The sequence below is a fragment of the Orbicella franksi genome, chromosome 6 (genome assembly GCF_964199315.1).
Source record: "Orbicella franksi chromosome 6, jaOrbFran1.1, whole genome shotgun sequence".
Classification (NCBI taxonomy): Eukaryota; Metazoa; Cnidaria; class Anthozoa; order Scleractinia; family Merulinidae; genus Orbicella; species Orbicella franksi.
In genome coordinates this window covers 6,119,400-6,138,296 of record NC_138150.1, presented here as the reverse complement: position 1 = coordinate 6,138,296, position 18,897 = coordinate 6,119,400, and the positions used below count along the sequence as shown (strand labels likewise).

General features: G+C 39.3%; 2 protein-coding genes across 4 annotated transcripts; one reads left to right on the top strand and one right to left on the bottom strand.

The window, feature by feature from the left end:
- Window positions 1-24: 24 nt before the first annotated feature.
- Window positions 25-8,309, top strand: LOC145490543 (uncharacterized). Of its 2 annotated transcripts, XM_081469648.1 has the most exons (7): window positions 25-55; window positions 1,439-1,832; window positions 2,679-2,911; window positions 3,132-3,232; window positions 3,720-3,770; window positions 4,667-4,783; window positions 5,802-8,309. In XM_081469648.1, the coding sequence occupies exons 1-7, from the start codon at window positions 25-27 to the stop codon at window positions 6,501-6,503; spliced, it is 1,629 nt and encodes a 542-aa protein (XP_081325774.1). In that variant the 3' UTR covers window positions 6,504-8,309. The 2 variants fall into 2 exon arrangements, with proteins under 2 accessions (XP_081325774.1, XP_081325773.1); XM_081469647.1 differs by lacking the exon at window positions 25-55 and having other exon boundaries at window positions 960-1,832.
- A 1,782-nt stretch (window positions 8,310-10,091) lies between these two features.
- Window positions 10,092-18,297, bottom strand: LOC145488957 (uncharacterized). 2 transcript variants are annotated; one of them, XM_081467817.1, is made up of 5 exons: window positions 18,182-18,297; window positions 15,479-15,700; window positions 14,358-14,591; window positions 13,457-13,510; window positions 10,092-12,518 (listed from the first exon to the last, which is right to left on the bottom strand). In XM_081467817.1, exons 1-5 carry the CDS (start codon window positions 18,243-18,245, stop codon window positions 12,070-12,072), a joined length of 1,023 nt encoding a protein of 340 aa, XP_081323943.1. In that variant the 5' UTR covers window positions 18,246-18,297; the 3' UTR covers window positions 10,092-12,069. The 2 variants fall into 2 exon arrangements, with proteins under 2 accessions (XP_081323943.1, XP_081323942.1); XM_081467816.1 differs by having other exon boundaries at window positions 10,092-12,521; window positions 18,182-18,296.
- Window positions 18,298-18,897: the final 600 nt, after the last annotated feature.

Here is an 18,897-nt window from a genome sequence, read left to right as displayed (position 1 = left end):
CCTCATGCTAGTTAGTTGCGGGTAATGGCGGCCGTCGCATTCCTTTTTCGGACAGGTAAATTCAGCCTGTTGAATTGTTTTTCCTGCCAATACTTTTCTAGATTGAGCCATTCTTCTTCTGAATTTTATCTTTACGAAAAAGCGAAAAAGAATTATTACGGTTTTGCGACTTTTTGCGTAATCCTTTACAAAGAAGTTCCTTGGTTACTGGACTTCAATCGGATGTTTACATTGGTTTACAGACACTTCCTGACTTTCTTCCATGGATGTTTAATCGAAATAAGGGAACCGCTTAGAAAGCATTTCAGCAAAGGAACCTTGTTTGAAGGTTTCCATCACTCAATTTGTGTATCTGGATCGTGCGTGCTGCGACAACATTTCGTTCAATTGTGCGATATGTAAGCTTAATTATTAGTCATATTGTCTTCGTTTGGCTCTTTGAACTTTGATTATCTGAATCGCAACTCTTGATACTCGAAGAACAAAATTCATGCAGGTTGTTGTTGTTGAATATTGAAGTTAATTTGTGGAACCGCAGCACTTGGCTTGAAAGTTGACTTATTGCGGGGGCAATATCGTATTTTGACTCCAAAATCTTGACGCTGTGTCTCTACGTCCGGCAGCCGGACAGGATTTTCAAAATACTTCGTGTCCGGCAGTCAAAATTATTTTTTTTTAAATTTCACTTAATAATGTCAAATCCTTGTTTATATGGCTGAGTACTAATTTTGGTGAGCCCGGCACCCGGTATATCTGGATTTATAACGTAGACTATTATAAAATAACCGGCAGTTTTCCTCATCATTGTACATTGTAGAGTTGTTATCGTAAGCTAATTATATATTTATTTTTGATTGTAAGTTAATTGTAGATATTTTATTCTTCTGTAAGTAACTTTAATGTAAATAACGTATGTTATTGGTAAATAAAAAAAAAAAAACAAAAAAAAAAACCGGCAGTCAAAACGTTTGAATAGCACTCCGCTTAGCCTAAAAAGCACTCCAGTTAGGCTAAATAGCTTTGCAGTTAGCCTGTTTATGGTTAGCTTTCAATAATGCTAAGGGTAACTCGATTAATACTGAAAAAATTTCAAAGATGGCCAGCTGGTAGTGGTGGCGCAGTGGTCATCAGTATCGCTTACTAGGCCAGCAACCTGTGTTCAATTCCTCGTGGGGTCGCCTTTCATAATGTTCATTTTATGTTGTTTTACTTTAAAAGTCTCACTGCCGGACACGGAGTATTTTAAGAAACCTGTTCGGCTGCCGGACATGTAGCCACAGTGAAATCTTGAACTGCTATTGCCGGTGTAACAATGTGTTTTTAATAACTAACGGTCCTGGAATAGAGAAAGAAAAGAATAACAGAAAATAATGTGATTGTGCTACATTCATGAAAGTTGACAATGTATATCATTCTGTTTTTCCGTTCTCATTTTCAGTTCTCATGCGATCCACAAAGACTCAAAGCCTGCCCAAGGTGTCACCCAGAAAATCACCTGTGCGAAAGTCCTCAAGCAGTGGATCAGTACGATCAGTCAGCCCTCTGAAACGTCCTATCAAGCAAAGGACTAGTGCGTTAGCAGCAAATAAATCTGACAGTGGATTAGTTTCATCCTTTAGAAAGCTCTCTATAACCCCAAATCCTCCTCCACCGTCACGGTCTAAAAGCACATCTCCCAGGAAGTCAAAATCCAGCCATGTTCGAGCATTAAGCTCTTATGCTATAAATTCAATAGAAGACATTGTGAATCTCATAAAGGAAGACAAATGCAAGAATGTTATTGTCATGGCTGGTGCTGGAATCAGCACTCCTAGTGGTATACCAGACTTCAGGTAAATAATATAAACTCCGATTAGATAGCTTGAACCATAGGCAATCTCAACTGTTGGAATTCAATGTATGGTTAAGTTTGTCTGTGACATCAGCTATGGTTGGGGTGACTGTGTCATGTCCTTGCCAGGAAGGCTTAACTCGCACACAACTTCTCCCTGATAGCAAAATTTAAATGAGGAGTTCACGAAGAATAGCTGTAGGTACTTAAATCATTGATCAAGGTTGAGGTCCAGATAACTTATTAACCTAGTCTGAGGACCATACTGGGAGAATATCAATCCTATGTCTTGTGTATAATATAAACATGTAGGCTTTTTTCACCATCCTCTTATCCAGTGTCATAAATGTTGATGAGAGAGAACATTATCATTGTTTTGAAAGCAGTCCACCAACATATCAAGATGCAACTGAGATTTGAGCATTTTACTTTTTTTGTGGCGATTAGGTGATCTCCTCAGTACTTCAATTTTCAAGTGAATCAACAAAAACCCTTCTGATGCAGCATTTGGTTTCTCTCAGATCTTTTGAGATAAGGTGGTTAAAACATAGCTGCTGGTCACTGACCTTCTTGCTCATAGTTTTGGCAAATGACACAACCTCTGGAGTAGTGTCCTCCTCTGTCCATTCCAAGGAGTCAGTCCTAAATTTGTGACACAGCAATCACAACTGTTTCAAATGGTAAATTTAGGACTAACTTGTAACATCCACCATGTATATGATCAGAAAGCTGACTTGACATGACAGGTCAACAGATGGGCACTATTTCCTTACAACACTGAAAACAGCTGTTTACCTGCAATTTTAATGCTAACCTTAGCATTCAACTTTCCCCTTTTTCCATTCAGGACACCAGGAACTGGACTTTATGACAACTTACAACAGTACAGAATCCCAGAACCAACAGCTATTTTTGACCTGGACTTCTTTTGGTATGATCCAAGACCATTTTTCTGCCTGGCAAAGAGCTTGTACCCAGGAAATTACCAACCAAATTACGTGCACTACTTTGTAAAGCTTCTGCACGACAAAGGACTGCTGTTGAGAATGTACACACAAAACATTGATGGGCTGGAAAGATGTAAGCTTGCTAAATTTCAACAGTTAGTTTTCTTTGATGTTTTTGTTATCGTAAAACAAAGAATTAAGCATAGCTGAGTAATGATCAATCTGAAAACAGTACATGGATCACTTTAATTAGTACTGTAATAGTACAATTATTTTTTTTGTGCAGATGGTTGGGTTTTTTGTTTACACTCAAAAGTTCAAGGAAGTAAATTGTATGTTTTTTATTCAATTAGTGGCTGAAGTCCCAGCGGGAAAGCTTGTGGAGGCTCATGGGACATTTTCAACAGCTTCATGTATAAGATGTCAGAAGAGCTATGATGGAGAACAAATAAAGGTACAATGTCAGGAAATGAGCACACATGAACTACAAAAGATGTTTGAAGATGGTATTGTGCTGTACACGTGTAGCTATTGATTATTGTGCTGGTATTGTTTTATCGGCACAACAATGCCCTTTGAATGTTGGAAGAACACTTCAAGTAACTCACTTTTTCATTTGAAGGTGTCTTACATTTTACTGAAGTCAAGCCTCAACTTTGGACCCACAATGTTTTATTTGTCTCAGAGAGAGACTAAACTTACCAACATATTCAGTGGTGGATTCAGATGCTCTGGATGAGGGCAGAAATTGGAATGGGGTGGGGTTAGAGAGTGGGGGTGTGAGCTGCAGAAGAGATCTTTCAGGGGGAGTCTGGGACCCTAAGTTTTTCCCTGTCATGCGACTCAGTGATTTTATGATGAATGCTTTTGTGAATAGTTTGTTGATGTATATTGTTATTTCATTTCAAAGAACAGGAATCTTTTTTTTTGTATATGCACAGCAAACAATCATGGATGGTGACATTCCAAGATGCTCCAGCCCAAGATGTACAGTGAGTAACAAAGCTAGTAAAAGGCAATTGACCTGCATGTGAACTGGGAGTTTTATTGATATATACTAAAAGACTAGTTCAAGTGAGTTTGAGTTGAAAAGGGAGCAAGAGCTTGCCTGCCAACGATGTGGCAACAGTTTGAATTATGGACCAACATGTTATATGTAGGTCGAGTCCATCATTGCTTTGTTGTGCTGAATGGTAATTGCGAGACTTTGTGAGAAGATGAGACAAGCACTTTTCTTTGCAGGCCGCAAGACATTTTCACTGGCTTTTTAAATTGTGAGATGGAGACCTCCAAATTCAAATCAATCAATCTGGATGCACAAACACTTTAAAACAAGTTCATGACACCTATATTTCTGTATTTCGTGGGTAAAGAAATAACTTTTACATTTTTTTCTTTGTTTCATTTCATTACAAGTCTGTCAGCTGGCATATCAAGACTTCTTTCGAAGCTACAAAATTGATGATCACATTTCCTGTGCTTTCATACTTGTCCACCCTGCGAGCAGAGCCTCCTTGATCTCTTTTTTTCTTGGTACAAGGCATCATTATGTACCATAAGAAAGGCTCTACTTGCAGGGTGTACTTGTCACGACCCTAAAAAGATTCTCAAGTCAAAAAGAACACAATAACCTTTGCAATCTAATAAAAATCATAGCAAAATGTCTTGAAATGGTTGCCAGAAATGGAAACATTGAAATGAAATTATCAGCAGTTTAAGATTTCATGGTGGTTGGAAAGTTTGAAAAATTACCGGTAACATTTCTATGGGAACAAAAGGTGCTTGGTGGAAAATCAGCCTCTGTCTAAACAATTCTAAGTTTTCAAAAGTTTCAAACCACCCCAAAATTTCTGCGTTTTCATTGAATCTCTATTGTTATTTTTTTCAGGGTGTAATAAAGCCAGACATTGTTTTCTTTGGTGAAGATTTGCCCAAGAAGTTTTACTCCTACATCGTGGATTTTCCAAAGTGCGATCTTCTTTTAATCATGGGCACCTCATTAGAGGTCAGGGCAATGCCTTTGAAGTGAAACTTATGCTCAGTTCCGTTTCATTTGTCTCACTGTAAATCTAGGGTAGCATTGATCTTCAGATTGTGTGACGGGCCCAAGGACCATAATTTGCATATGCATAGGAGGCTAACAACTAATCTCCCAAAAAAATATATACTACCTTCATTTTTCCACCTTCCATAGTCCTCAAGGTGGCAGAGAGTGTGAACAGGTGGCTCTAACGACAGTCTAGCTTCCCAGCAGAATATGGTATACAGTTATCATGCCCCTCAGGGATTCCTCTTTCCCCCTCCCCTGCCTGTCCAGACATAATACACCTTGGGAGTTTGGGCAACGTTAACTAGCACACCCTAAAATTTGATCAATGCAGTATTTTCAATTGTCTTGTACAGAACGTATGTATGCACTTTGTTTGCAGTGTACATTCTAGATAATACTTATTATAATTTTTGGAGAGGTTATTTGCTGTCAGACGCACAGATAATAGCTTCATTTGACACCTTGTCTGTACCTCATGTAAAATGTCCGGGGGGGACTCTCATATAACAAAAACCGGGGGCTGCTCATTGGAAATTTTTAAAAGAATCCCCAAGAGGTCCCAAGATCCTGTTTTGTGGGCGTGGCTTTAAATGTTTTTCACCCCTAAGAGGTACCAGTTGTAAAACAACACATTATCTCCTGTCATATGTTTTCGGCTCAATACCCTAAGGGGTACCGTAAAAGCTCCCGCTGTGGACCTTTTGAGACGAAACACCCTGAGAGGTAGCAAAACTGCCTTTTTAACTCCTAAAAGGTATGACGAGCACGCCCTTCCTTTTTTTGGGAGTCTCCCCTGGGGGATAAAATGGTATTTACAAATTTGCAAAGAGACCATCTTATGCAACCTCGTTCCCAGGGTCTCTCATCTTACCGTCCCCATCTTACCGTCGCTCGCTCCAGGGGGCGATAAGATGAGAGACCCTGGGAACGAGGTTGCATCTTATGACGTTTTGCATTTTGTATTTCGCCGCAGGTGGAGCCATTTGCAGGAATAGCGAGTGCCGTTGATCGTTCAACGCCCCGCCTTCTTCTAAACAGGGAAATCGTGGGCCCGTTTTCTCGGCGCTGGGAGAAACGCTCAAACGATGTAGTTCAGCGCGGGGACGTTGTCGAAGGCGTTCAGAAACTCGTCGACCTTCTGGGGTGGTCCGAGTCAATGGACGATCTTATGAACAGTGCTAAGGAAAAATGGAAACAGCGTACCACTATGATGGACGCGAATGTCAACAAAGCTTCTGAAGAGCTTGCTAAAAGCATCGGCGAAACATCGGAAGTGAAAACATCGGAAAAACTTCCGCTAAATTCTAATGGGCAACAGAAAAAATTAACTAACGATTCGTCAGGATTAAACCCATTTGGCACCAGAACTCTGCATTCTATAGCGAATGGTTTCGCAGGAAAAAGTGTTCTTTACAGGACAAATAAAAATGTTTTGTTCATGAGCAGAGAAGGACCTTTGAGACCAAATTTGGCAACTCAGAGAGCACCTCTGCTGCCGTTTAGGTATACTCAAAGGAAAGACTTGAGCTCTCAGGACAAGAACACAGACTTCAAAGTTATTGATCCTAGCAAAGATCTCGCCAGCGCAGGTTTCGGCCTTGGTAGGAGAAGCGCGGGTCGCTTGGGGTGTTTTCTAGCGGGGACCGCGGGAGAAAGTTCCAGTGACGATGATTAGATGATTTCAACGGTGCTTCATGTACAACTCCATATAGAGTACCGCTTGGAAGACTGTCAAATTCATCGGTCGAAGATCGACAGTTTTGACTGTTTTCACAGCTTTATGAAACATTCCGCGGGCTGAAGTAGGAATAATGGGGGCTTAGAATGTTGCTGCTCTTTTCTAATCAGAGTCTAAGAGAAGTGAAGAAACGAGGCTCATAATCAAAAGAAATTCGCGGTTAATTTCGAATCAACTGTATAGGCGGAAACTGAAGAACACTCACATATTTAGGTATGATAAAATTAAATGATTCAAACGGTGTGCACTTGAATTTCAATTTTATTTCTGTTTGTGCGTCATCATCACGGCAACAGCAACACGGCACGGCTGCTGTAAGGGTTTGACCGCAAACATTTAACACATTCTCCCGTCTGGGTAATTTTTTTGGAGTGGCGGGGGTGGGGGAGTAATTTAGGTGCGCTTGTTGCGAGTTTAGAGCGCTAAATCGAGCCATTGTCGTAACTGTAGGTTTACACATTCTTCGAGAAGTAGCAGGCTCACTCTTCTCTCTTCGAGCTCAAAACGCCAAATTGTTTATCTTGGCTGTTTGTTTTCTTTCGGCGACGAATATTTTACAAGGGAAGCTTATGAGGTTTCGGAAGGGTACTTCTTTACATGGGCTATATAGATTTGTTCGGCGTCAAAGCTATGGAGTTTGAACCGTTTTGGTCTAGGGTATAGTTTGTGTACTCTGGTCTTTGAACTGGGTATGTTTGGTATGAATTGGGTGTGTTTTAAAGAAGCTACGTCACGGTTTGTGCATCTAGGAAGTTTAGCCTAAATTTTTCAAGTTCGTCTTTTGTAATCTGTGTCAATCTTCTCCATCCTAGACCATCCTTGTGTCTTTATGGTTTATTATTGCCTCTTTGATGTTGTTCTATCTTAATATACTACTATTTTCAGGTTTCCTTAAATTTGAAGATGATTTTGTAGGTGAGCAAAATAACTGAAAATACCGTGACGGAGCTTCTTTTGGTAGATTCGGGCCTGCAATACGGCACGGAATTTTGGGTCGGGTCTGAAGTCGGGTAAGGATTTTAAGAAGTTCGACGCACACCTCCACCAAGTTTTTTTCTAGGAGTAACACCAGGCCGAAACAATACAAAAAAGAATAAAACTTGTTACCGTTTACAACATTTTTTCTAAAAAAATATCGTCCACCCTAAATACAAACTGCGCTTTCACGAAACCTTAAAATCTTTGAAACATGCAATGATAGTAAGCTTGTGGTAAACCTGCGAGCCAACTTGAACAATACTGCGGCGGACGATATGGGATACCGATAACCACAGTAGCCGCAAGGAATTTGGCAAGTACCGCGATACCAGGTTTAGAAACGATGAAATACCACAACTAAAATTGTGGGTTATTGGTCAGGACACCCAATATCACACTAGAATTTTCTCACTTTCTCTTATCACGTGGTTCGGTATTCATTTATAATGGTAATTGGATTGAGTGGAGTGCAATTTGGTCTGAAATCACAAGTAGCATTTCAGACTAAAATTGCATGACACGTATTGTTCAATTGTCACTTTGTTGCATCCCTTTTGAAATGGCACAATTAAATCGCCTTACATGTAACACAGGATTTTGGTAAGTGCTAAATATATTTTTGATCCTGTTGCCGGTTTGGTAAAAAAGCGGAACCGGAAACGCTTTTAAAACTCATTTTGCGGGTATGCAAAATAGAAAAAGATGTGATCACTTTAGAGCAAAAAAATTGTGCGATTCGTGAATAAATCGCGCTAGTTTTCTTACAATATATTTGGTTACTTTAAAAGTAAGTCTTGAAATCTGATTGGTTGTTTTGTTCTAATGTTCCATTCTCATTGGCTGGGAAAAAGATGCGATTTAGAGCAAAAACAGGTGCGATTTGTGAATAAATTGCACTGCTGAGAGCCAATCAAATAGTAAGGATCGTCAGTGATTTCAAAACGGATGAAATAAAAAGTACTGACGGATATTGAGTTCACCAAGATTCACGCAAATAACACACAAATAACTGTTGTTTTCGGAATTCGACTTAAGCTGGGAGTAAAGCCTTGTTCGCTTGGACGAAAACAGACTTCTTCAAGGAACATCCAGTATTTATGGAAAACGCAAACAAGTCAAGAGGATGGCGCAATAGCTTGTTTTCACTTTTCCAATACCACATTTCCCCAGTGCCTGCCTAATATTGCTGCGTTGAATTTCGGAGACGGTTTACACGATATCAGTACGTCTTTCATATACAGGTGCAAGTTCATCCCGGTTCTATCTTGTATTATATATTACCTTTTGTGTTTTTACCATTTACATGAGACCAACACAAAATGTAATGCCAGACCGAGTCACACATGCGTGAGCTAGCGAGCGCAACCAGCGAGCGCAAAAGTCTCTCGCCTGCTGATCGCGCCAAGATCCATTGGGACGAGAGCACAAATCGGCGGGACTGGCTTGCTATACAGGCTAGTCCACAAGCTACGTACCGGGTCGAGTGAGGATATAAAACACTTAAGCTAATTATCAACTTGAAATCTAATCGCCGTAGAGAGTTCGAGCGATAGTCCCTTGTCACAGCATAGAGGGGGAGTGTCAACCTCGTTCTCAGGGGTCTCTCTTCCCCTCGCCCAGAGATACCCAAGGAACGAGGTAAGTGAACCTTTTGATTCGTTCCATTCTCGTCCCCATAGCCCTTTTCGCAGGACCTTGGCACGAGAAACGAAGGTTCTCGTGCCAAGGCACCACCCTTTGTTCTTAAGGCTTGGAGCATTGTTTTGTTTGTTTACTTATCGTTTCGTTTGCCGTATTATAAGGAATCTAGTAAACGGTGCAGGTCGCCCCAATGTTGGGGGATTATGGGGATTTGAAACGTCACATCACTTCTAATCTTCTAATCCGCATTCGAGCTCAATGACCAATCAAGGCGGTACTTCTATTTATTCCTAACCCCCCCGGGACGGCATGCTGGTAACCCCAAGCTCGTCGGTTCTACAACTTGGTGGGGATGAACACTGTGACAAGTATCTTGTCAAAGAACGCATGATGGTTATCGAGAGCTGCAGGCGTCGAACCCAGACCATTTGCTCCAAGGTAACTGCCCTTCTATATGTACACACTGGATATTTTCAATTGACTGTAGTGAAACCAAAACCAGGGTGATCACTCTTTGCCAATTGCGAACACACAAAAATCCAGGTGCTAAACTGCACAAAACTTGTGCAACTTAGTCACAATTGGTTTTGGCTTTATTCCTGATAATTGGAGGAAAAAGTGACACAAGTTTCTCAGACATATCACATAGCGTAGTAGAGTGGTTTCGGAGTGTTGTTAAACCAAAAGCAAACCAATTACTTAGCAATTAGAATACTGAGCCAATCTCCAACCGTAGTAAAACCAAAACCAAAGTACTAGACCAATTTCGATATATTAAAATTCAGCCCAAAACAATAGACGTCAGTACGAGGTTCTGGGAAATAACTACAGAGTTTGTGGGGTTTATTCCCCAGAGCCTCGCACTGAGTTCTATTGTGTTAAGCTGAATTTTAATATATCCAAATTGGTCTATTGCCTGATTACTTTCAACACTCAATTGACAAACACTCTAAGACAAAACTGATACAAGATGGATTACTTTTGATACTTTGTAAATGGGAAAACTAACTCTGTTATCAACACACCACCATTTCTGATTGTGGGTTATTTATTAATTTTTGTATTGTCAATTCGTTATTTATGGACTCTTGTACTTATTTATCAATGTTAAGTGGTAAAATTGTTCCAACACTGAAAAAAAAAAAAAAGAAACATTCATATGCAGGACTAGGTAGCTACCAACTGCTAAAGGTTACTACTTTTGTCAGATATTAGTAAAAATAGCCAACCAGTGTAATCCTGGTCTACTCTATTATGTATTTTCATCGATACGAGTTTTAAAGAAGGGTCATCGCTGTTTAAAAAAAGTTTATATGACAATTTTGTGGGTAAATAAATTTTTACAGGATCTCACAGCAGAAACACTTCTCAACAAATGCAACCATTCAGGGTTAGCTTCTGTTGTCTAAGAAATGCACGTAGCAATGATAAATTCAAATACCAAACCAATTTCTGCATTAGTAGTTTGTCAGAATGGAACTTTTCAGCCTACAGATGACTCTCTGCTCTCCTTTACAGTTGTTGTTTGAGTTGTTATGGAATGCTCACAGCTGCAAAGGAGACTAATGACTAACGCTGACAAATTTAGGTATCAAATCTGGTCAGTATGGAGCTTTTTAGGCTCGATTATCAGGTGCTGTTTGGGAAAGGAGCCTGTGCTCTTCCCCAGAGGACACACGGAGACCAGACTCAAGAAAGCGGCAGAAATCGAGCCTAAGAACTTTTGAGCCTCTCTTGACGGGTTTGCCAATGAGCATATGATTGATAATGATTGGCACACCAATGCCAACCTCTACATTCTTTTAAACCTCCACTGAGAAAACCGTAGTCCCTTTTTGCTGCGAATGGTTTTGCAAACAAATGCATGCCTTTTCGGGAAAAAATATTCCTTACAGCATGACAGGCAAGAGCTAGTATGAACAGAATAATTCTGCTAAGTATATAGGCAAGCAGATTATTGTAACAACACAAATCCTCCTCACTGTCAATAAGACAAATAAATTACTCGTCTTGACAGTGAGGAAGATTTGTATGTTTACATTCAACAGAGGAATATAGATGAAAATAATACCTGTTGCCTCCACGAAAAGTTAACCACTCAAGCAGGATGCTCTCATCCAAATGAACTGATGACTTCTTCATTCAAACTCTAACTTTGTGAAAATGCATGCAATTACAAGTACAATGTAACCTTGGCAAGAATGCCATAAACAAATCTCTTATAAATTCCATTAAAACTGTCTGCATATATGTACATCTTTCTTAAAATTCTAACTTCTGTCCTCAGCTAATAGACCACATTATTTTGTAATCTTGGCATTGGCCTAGGACTTGCTTGAAATGGAGGCTTCCGAGAGGACTACGACGTGAAGTTCTTTTTAATAACAACCCCCTCCCACAATAGCCTCCATTGCAAGCTACAACAGACAACAAAATTTGTGGGGAAGGTTGTAACAGTACAGCAGTAATTGCGATATATTTTGACCCAAACTATTACCATGACTGAGGGGTTTTACAGCCCCCTTTCTCCTATGTTAATGTTGAAGTTTTATTGAAGAACATGGTGTGGACAAGTTTTTTGGAAAACCGACAATCGATATTGGTGGGATGGGGGCAGGAAAATAGATAACCTTCCAAACACTTTTGTCACACGTTGCAGCTCCAGTCCAATACCAGGAAAACAAATATGATCTATTCTCATTTGAAACTTGAACAACTGCGACGTCCTGGGCATAAGTTGGACAGAAGTTTGATGAGTTTCTTGAAGGTTTGCTGGAAGTTCCACAACTATGACTGTTTGAAACCAAGACTCCAATATGAAGTTCCCACTGGCACTGAACAAAACCATGATGATCTTTTAAGCAGTGTGCATCACAACTGTGCTTCATACAATAACACCTAAAGCCATACAAGATGGAGGTCGATATGGCGGCGGCGGATCGCCCGCCCTTACGCTTTCATTATCATCCAGTACTGCACTGTAAGGCGGAGGTGCAACATTTCCCTCAAAGAACCCCGAGACAGTCTGTCGTGTACCATGAATGACAACACGTCCCCTACTATTACGATGATGTCGATGATGTCTAGTTCTATGTCTTGGACTACGTGATCGAATACTTATTCTCATAGGAGCTCTTTCAATTGATGAGTTCCTTTGACGTTTTGAAAGTGTTGTATGCCGCACAATACTGAAGACAACAAGAACTACTAAAAACATACAGGTGCACACTGTTGCCACGACTACAAATGTGTATGGAAGATGTCCAGTCTCTGGTTCAAGTTTACTTTCCTGAGATTTTTTCGTGGTATTTATGCTTGTCACAGAACTAGTTTCTACTAGAAAAGAAAACACAATAAACAGTAATTGTAAGTAATTCCTCATCAGCAAGACAGATTCAATCAGGCTCGTTCCCGTCTTAAACAAAAGGATCACAGTGAGACTACTTGAACCGGGCCACCTAGAAGAAAACTAACCAATCAAAATGTAACCTGAGAACAATGGACTAGTAGCTTCTAATGACCATAAGTAATGGTCTGTTTGATGTGAAAACATAAACACTATCGACTCCTCTACGTTATATAAACTCTTAGAAATTCAGTTCCTAATGGCGAATTATCATAATTGTAAATCTTGCTCGCACAATTGACCTTGAGCACTCATTTTGCAACAACTAAACCAAAACCATTGAAATGCATACAAAATTTAGGATCCAAACTAACCAATCAACAAGTGGCAATGTTTCCTGAGAGGTTTGCAACACTTTGCACTTTGTTGGGTTTTCAACTTTGTTTTAAAAGGACTACTATTTGTATTCTTCAATGTTATTGGTTTATTTGAGAAAAAGATCCCCATCCCTTGTTCTCAAGTAACGTTCTGATTGGTTAACTCCTTTACAAGTGGCCCGGTTTGAGTAGTCATACTGTAAGACAGGCGTGGTGTTCCTGGGCGAGACACTCAACTCTCCGAGTGCCCCTCTCCACCTGGGCGTATTAAAGAGTACTAGCAAATTTGCGTTAGGGGAACGATGGACTGGCATCCCATCCAGAGGGGAACTAGTTGCTTAATGCTATAGAAACTGGGATACACTTGGCCCATTTAAATACACCTGGGTGGAGAGAGGCTCTGTGAGACTATAAACACAACACAATGACGCAGGCCACTCCATCTGGAGTCCTGTGCAACTCTGATAACTCTAATAATTATTATAACGGTGGTAATTGGAGCTGTGCAACTAAAACCTGGATGAAACCCTCTTATACTATTTTCTTACCTGTTTTAGGGGATTTGGTGGCTTGGGATGGTTTGTCTACTTTCTTGTCATCATCTAATTAAACAAAGAAAAGAACACATTTCAATAAGTTTTTAACCCTTTCCAACAGCATATATAATTTGATTGAGAATTTGGGGCATGTAAAATCCTCACAGTCAGTCTCTTAGTCAGTGATTTCCTTAACAAAATTCTTGTTGCCCATCTATGTGGATTCAGATTGATCAATAACAACTACAAGAAGACAGAGCTAAGATTACGAACATTAATCCTGTTGCAGCAGAGGACAAATATTTTATTTGAAAGCATTGCTTTCTCATATCATGTGTACTGGATCATCATCTCTATCAACACTTGATTGACATCTCCATCAATACTAACTCAACACCTGATTTGCATTTCCGTCGAAATTCACTCGACAGTCAACTAATTCTTGCAGACATGCCATCGATCGATACATGAGTCGGTCGAAACTCTGCCACTATCAACCAACTCTTGATCAAGTGTTGATCGAGTATTGATCGAGATGTTGATGGGGTGCAAATTGAGGGTATTGATCGAGCCTCCAACATGGATGCCTTTAGAACATGTGATCTGCTTTCTCTCATTCAGTGAAATTTCTCCTCCGAATCAAGTTTTTCAAACTTAAATGGTTTCATTGTTTGGTGCATGTGCAAGTTAAAATGTTGACCCATCTGATTCCACTCTGCACAAAACAGTTAGATGTGAGCATCTGACTCTTGTCAAGATTGTGCCTTTGAAATTTTTGTGGTCAGTCATGAAAACATGGCGACAGAGGTGATAGTGCAACTAATGATTACATAATGGTTGTTCTAAAAGCTAATGGGGAGTTTGAAAGGCAGGATTCCCCAGCACTGCAAAAAGTCTAACCACTTCTACTAACCTTTCTTTTTGAGGACTTCCAATATCCGAGAGTAGTTTACAAAGAAGCATTCTCTGTGTTTTTCAAGGATATCTATGGATAACACAAATTTTGGGTGCTTCATGGCATGACACCCTGTAAGTTCGCTGATGCATATTCGCAGTTTCTTCACCTCAGGGCAAATTGATGTTGCATTCTGGTTATACTGTTGGTAGCAATTATTGACATGTTTCTCATTACATTCTTTTTTATGAACTGTAGAGAGAGGAGAAATTTTGACATCAGAAACTAATGCACTATTGGTAACAATTTGTTTCAATGCCCTTCCTCCAATAAGCCTGCACCCCTAACTAACAAGAGGCTCCCCCTTGATTGACATTTTTTTAATAAGCACCTACTCCAATAAGTACACCTCCCCAAAAATTAAAATTTCAAAACATAAAATTTAGTCCCTGATATAAAAGAGACTGATTAGAAAACCAAATCACATACTGACTGCTTTCTCTGAACATAATATTAAATGTATTGACTCAGAATAATGTGACTAGATAATGCGAAGTTCAAGAAAATGTTCATATGCCCCCCACCCCAAGAGGGGTTATTGGGGATTCCAAGGGAGGTCTCAAGAGCCAAAATTTTTCATGGAAAGTAGAAACTGAAACTAAAATCTCCGAAAGGAATTGGGGAAGGGGTGGGGTAGGGTCAAACTAAAAAACCATCCATAGCAAGGATATGAATATTTTCTGGAATAACAGGTGGTTTTGTGATTTTTTGCACAAGTAACAGTCCTTGTGACAGTTCTCGAGTTACAATATCAACTGTTGTAGGTTGTTTTTAATCAATAGTGCTGTATCAAAGTCTGATATTCACATGTATCTCAACAAAAGAAATAAGCGACCTGTCAGACACGACGTTAATGTGCATAACGTGTAAAAGACTGAGCGGTAAGTACATGATGATGGCAAAAATATATTGAATCTGTGTCACTGAAAATACTAGTTATCTATCACTCCCCCAGAGAGAGAGAGAGAGAGAGAGAGAGAGAGAGAGAGAGAGAGAGAGAGAGAGATGAGGTCTCGGTACACAGCTGTATACATAATCCTTGCTTGCACAGAGTAATACAGACAGGTAAATGTCAATACCTTTACTTGCTGGAATACAATCTGGATAAGAATTCATTTTCTTGACAAGTATTTCATACTTGAGCCTTACAACTTGGTTTGGCCAGTCCTTATTATTTACACAAGCCGCAAGACAAACTTGCAGTTCCACCACCTCAGGGCAAACTGGCAGGGTGTTTTCATTGAATTGATCTTCACATAATGTCAACCGTCTTTCAGTGCAGTTGCTTTTGACATTAGATTCTATAACAAAAAGGAAAACAAATCAGTTAATCAATGTTTTGCACAAAGTGTTCGGACAAACCAAAAGTGCCTAACAACTATATTTAACCTCAATAATCCAGACTCGTTAATAATAATAATAATAATAATAATAATAATAATAATAACAATAATAATAATAATCGATATTTAAACAGGGTGACCCCTTCAGTCGCAGGACTGGTATCAACGGGGACCCTGTATAACGTAAAATAAAAAGAGCATGTATAAATAATATATATCTATAAAAACTAACTACTTTAAAAGATACGCTGAAATGTTTAAAAAAATAAAAAGCTTAAAAAGGTAATAGCATTTAAAATTTAAAATTTTTGATTATACTGACTTCTGTCACATTCCAATCTTTGTATATAATTATGTACATGATCTGTTAAAATAATGCACCTTAATCTAACATGGACTTCACCATGCGTGCATTTCCCTCGCTAGTATTTGTGTTATCAATTATCCAGACCTAAGTCTTGATTAATTAATCCAGATAATTGATGTTTTGCTATCAGTAGTTATCTGAACATTTCTGAGCTTAAACCAAGCTAGGAATAGAGAGGGCAACTGTTTGATATCAAATACCTGCCAGTTTACACCCTGGCTTTTTTCGCCAGGACTAGAAATAAGAAACTGTAAAGATAAATACAATTTAATTAAGGTAACTTAATTAAAGTTCTTATTCACCAGGACTGTGCTCTTAACAAAACTGACAGAATCCAAAGGTCCCAAAGATAAAACATATAGGGTGTCCAATAAGTTTTGGTGACTACTATGTTTTTCCTGTCTCCCACAGACAAAAGAGAGTGGCGTCAAGTGATTTATATACATAGGAAAGTGAACTTGACTTAAGATACCAGGAGGAAAACAAAGTGTTTAGTTAAACTTATTTTTTAATCTCCAGTGTTACTAATAAACACCACTAAATTGATGGCAGTTCCCAAATTTGCATTTCTTCCAGTCCGTCGCACAGTTGACTCCTTTTTAAGTTGGCTGAAACCTTTCTGTTTTTACTTCCACAACACAAATTTTTCATTGGTGAAGCACCAGCCATTTTCAGCCTAATACGTAATTTATGTTATTTAAATGTGCGAGTTTTCTTCTCAAAATTTAACAGAAGTGTAGTTAACAGGGTCATGGAACAGGAAATTGCCCAAAAGATTTTAAATTGACCCTTAGACGGTGCAGGAAATCGCTTTAGCATGGCCTGCCAGCAGATATATTGCACGCAAAGGAGAAGTCACGAGAAATACGCTGCAATTTCTTCAAAGCACGGGCTGAGTTCAAATATCGAGGAATTGACCCCATTTATCTGTTTTAAGTATCAGTGTTTATCAAGCTATCTCATGTTTAGATGAAGTAGTGACTAATTCAATGTAAATTGCTTCTCATGATATCAAAACCAGCCAACTGCGTTTGACTGGTGAAATATTCAAAACAGTAAACCGCCTCGGGCGAAACGACGAGCGAAAAGCAAACGCTCTCCCACATGAAAGATTTTACATGTGTGACTGAGAAAGCAAACAGACAATGTTATCTTCTCATACATTTGAGTGCAGGGGATTTTACATTCTTGTAGAATATAATCCTTTTATTTCAGGTAACCTAAGTTCAGGCTTGAAGCTTATAAGCATACTTTAGTCGTTAGCAGTTTAGAGAAATACGAGCCGACAAAGAGATTGACGAAAACAAACTAAAGAAGAACACAACTTGTCACCACTACAGGCGCTTTCGTGATCTCTGCCAACTCTCTCCTTTGAATTCAATAATATTGAGATTTGCGGCTAGGTGATGGCAGAAAAGAAGTCGTAAGCTTAATTCTTAAGTTTTAATAGCCAAGCATGGAAAATGAAACCTGTCGAGAAAATCTAAGCTTATGTACCGCGAGATGCGTAAATCGAACACAGCGTGAAATGAAAGCAACTCTGGGAAAGCAGAATCGATGTGCCTTGTTCAACTGGTAAAAAACATTAATTATATTCAACTGTGGTAAAGAGTATCGAGAGTTTTCCCTAAGCAGAGATTTAACTTGCTGACTATTGAAATATGCACACATTTCAATATTAGAGAATCTGCTCAGGGAACAACAAGTCTTACGTTCTGGAACAAGCCCAAAGTGAAATTTTATGCCAATAGTGGTTGAGGTAAAGCTTAAATTCGACATGCTCGACCAAAACCACGTCAGATCTTATAATACTTTATCGCTCCTATCCAAAAGACAAACCCCAAAGGAAATGAAGAAGTAGCTACTTCAAGGGTTCAAAGTTGGCGTCAAATAACGAGTACTTTCGTAGACACTATATTTTCATCATTGGTTGCTCGTACAACTACCAAACCATCGAAGCAGAACAACCGAGCTTTTAATCTTTAAAGAAGCTAACAAACCAAATCTATCTTCTAACGTCACTGTGAAAGTTTAATGTTTCCCTAAGTTGTATTTCCGTTATGTTCACTTACCCACTGAAGACATAACAAGGACGAAAATCAACAAAACGAAGCCTCGTCTCTCTGCCCCATCCATGTTTCTTGTGCATATCTGCAAACAACAAACCCCACTGTCGGGTTTTGTCAATGTGTCCAATTATGGAAATTGGCTCGGATATGAGCGCTCTGATTGGCTGGCGAGTGAAACAGATGTCACTTTCTTTCAACCTTTGGCGGCCAAATGATTACAGGTCATTCGTGAAGAAATAAGAGAAAATTGGCGCTATTGTAATAGAGCCAATCGCAAATGGGGCTATTTTATCGGTCGGAAACAACAAAGGCTTTCGCTAAATAAGGCTCAAAGATGCCGAAAAAGAATACCTTTTATCCCTCGCGTCTGGGGAAGTGAACGAACACAAGATGCCGCCTGATTTACATTTCAAGCACAACCAAACGAAGCGTCAAAACAAAGCTGGTTTTCATATCTGCAAAACGAAGCTTTTGTAAAATTTCAAGTACCGGCAGCGAGGCAATGCTTCTTTGAAAAATTGAACTTCAAGACATTTGTCATTTTTCAAAAGCCCTCGTTAGCGGAAATTTTTTCCGAGTGAATCGCACACGGCCTGAAGAGATTTTCATGGCGTCGCATTCATAAACAAAATTTTAAACCTCTTAGACCAGAACGCAATTGCGATTTTCTTTCAATTTTAAAGAAGACGAGGTTATTTTAATATGGTATTCCAAATTTA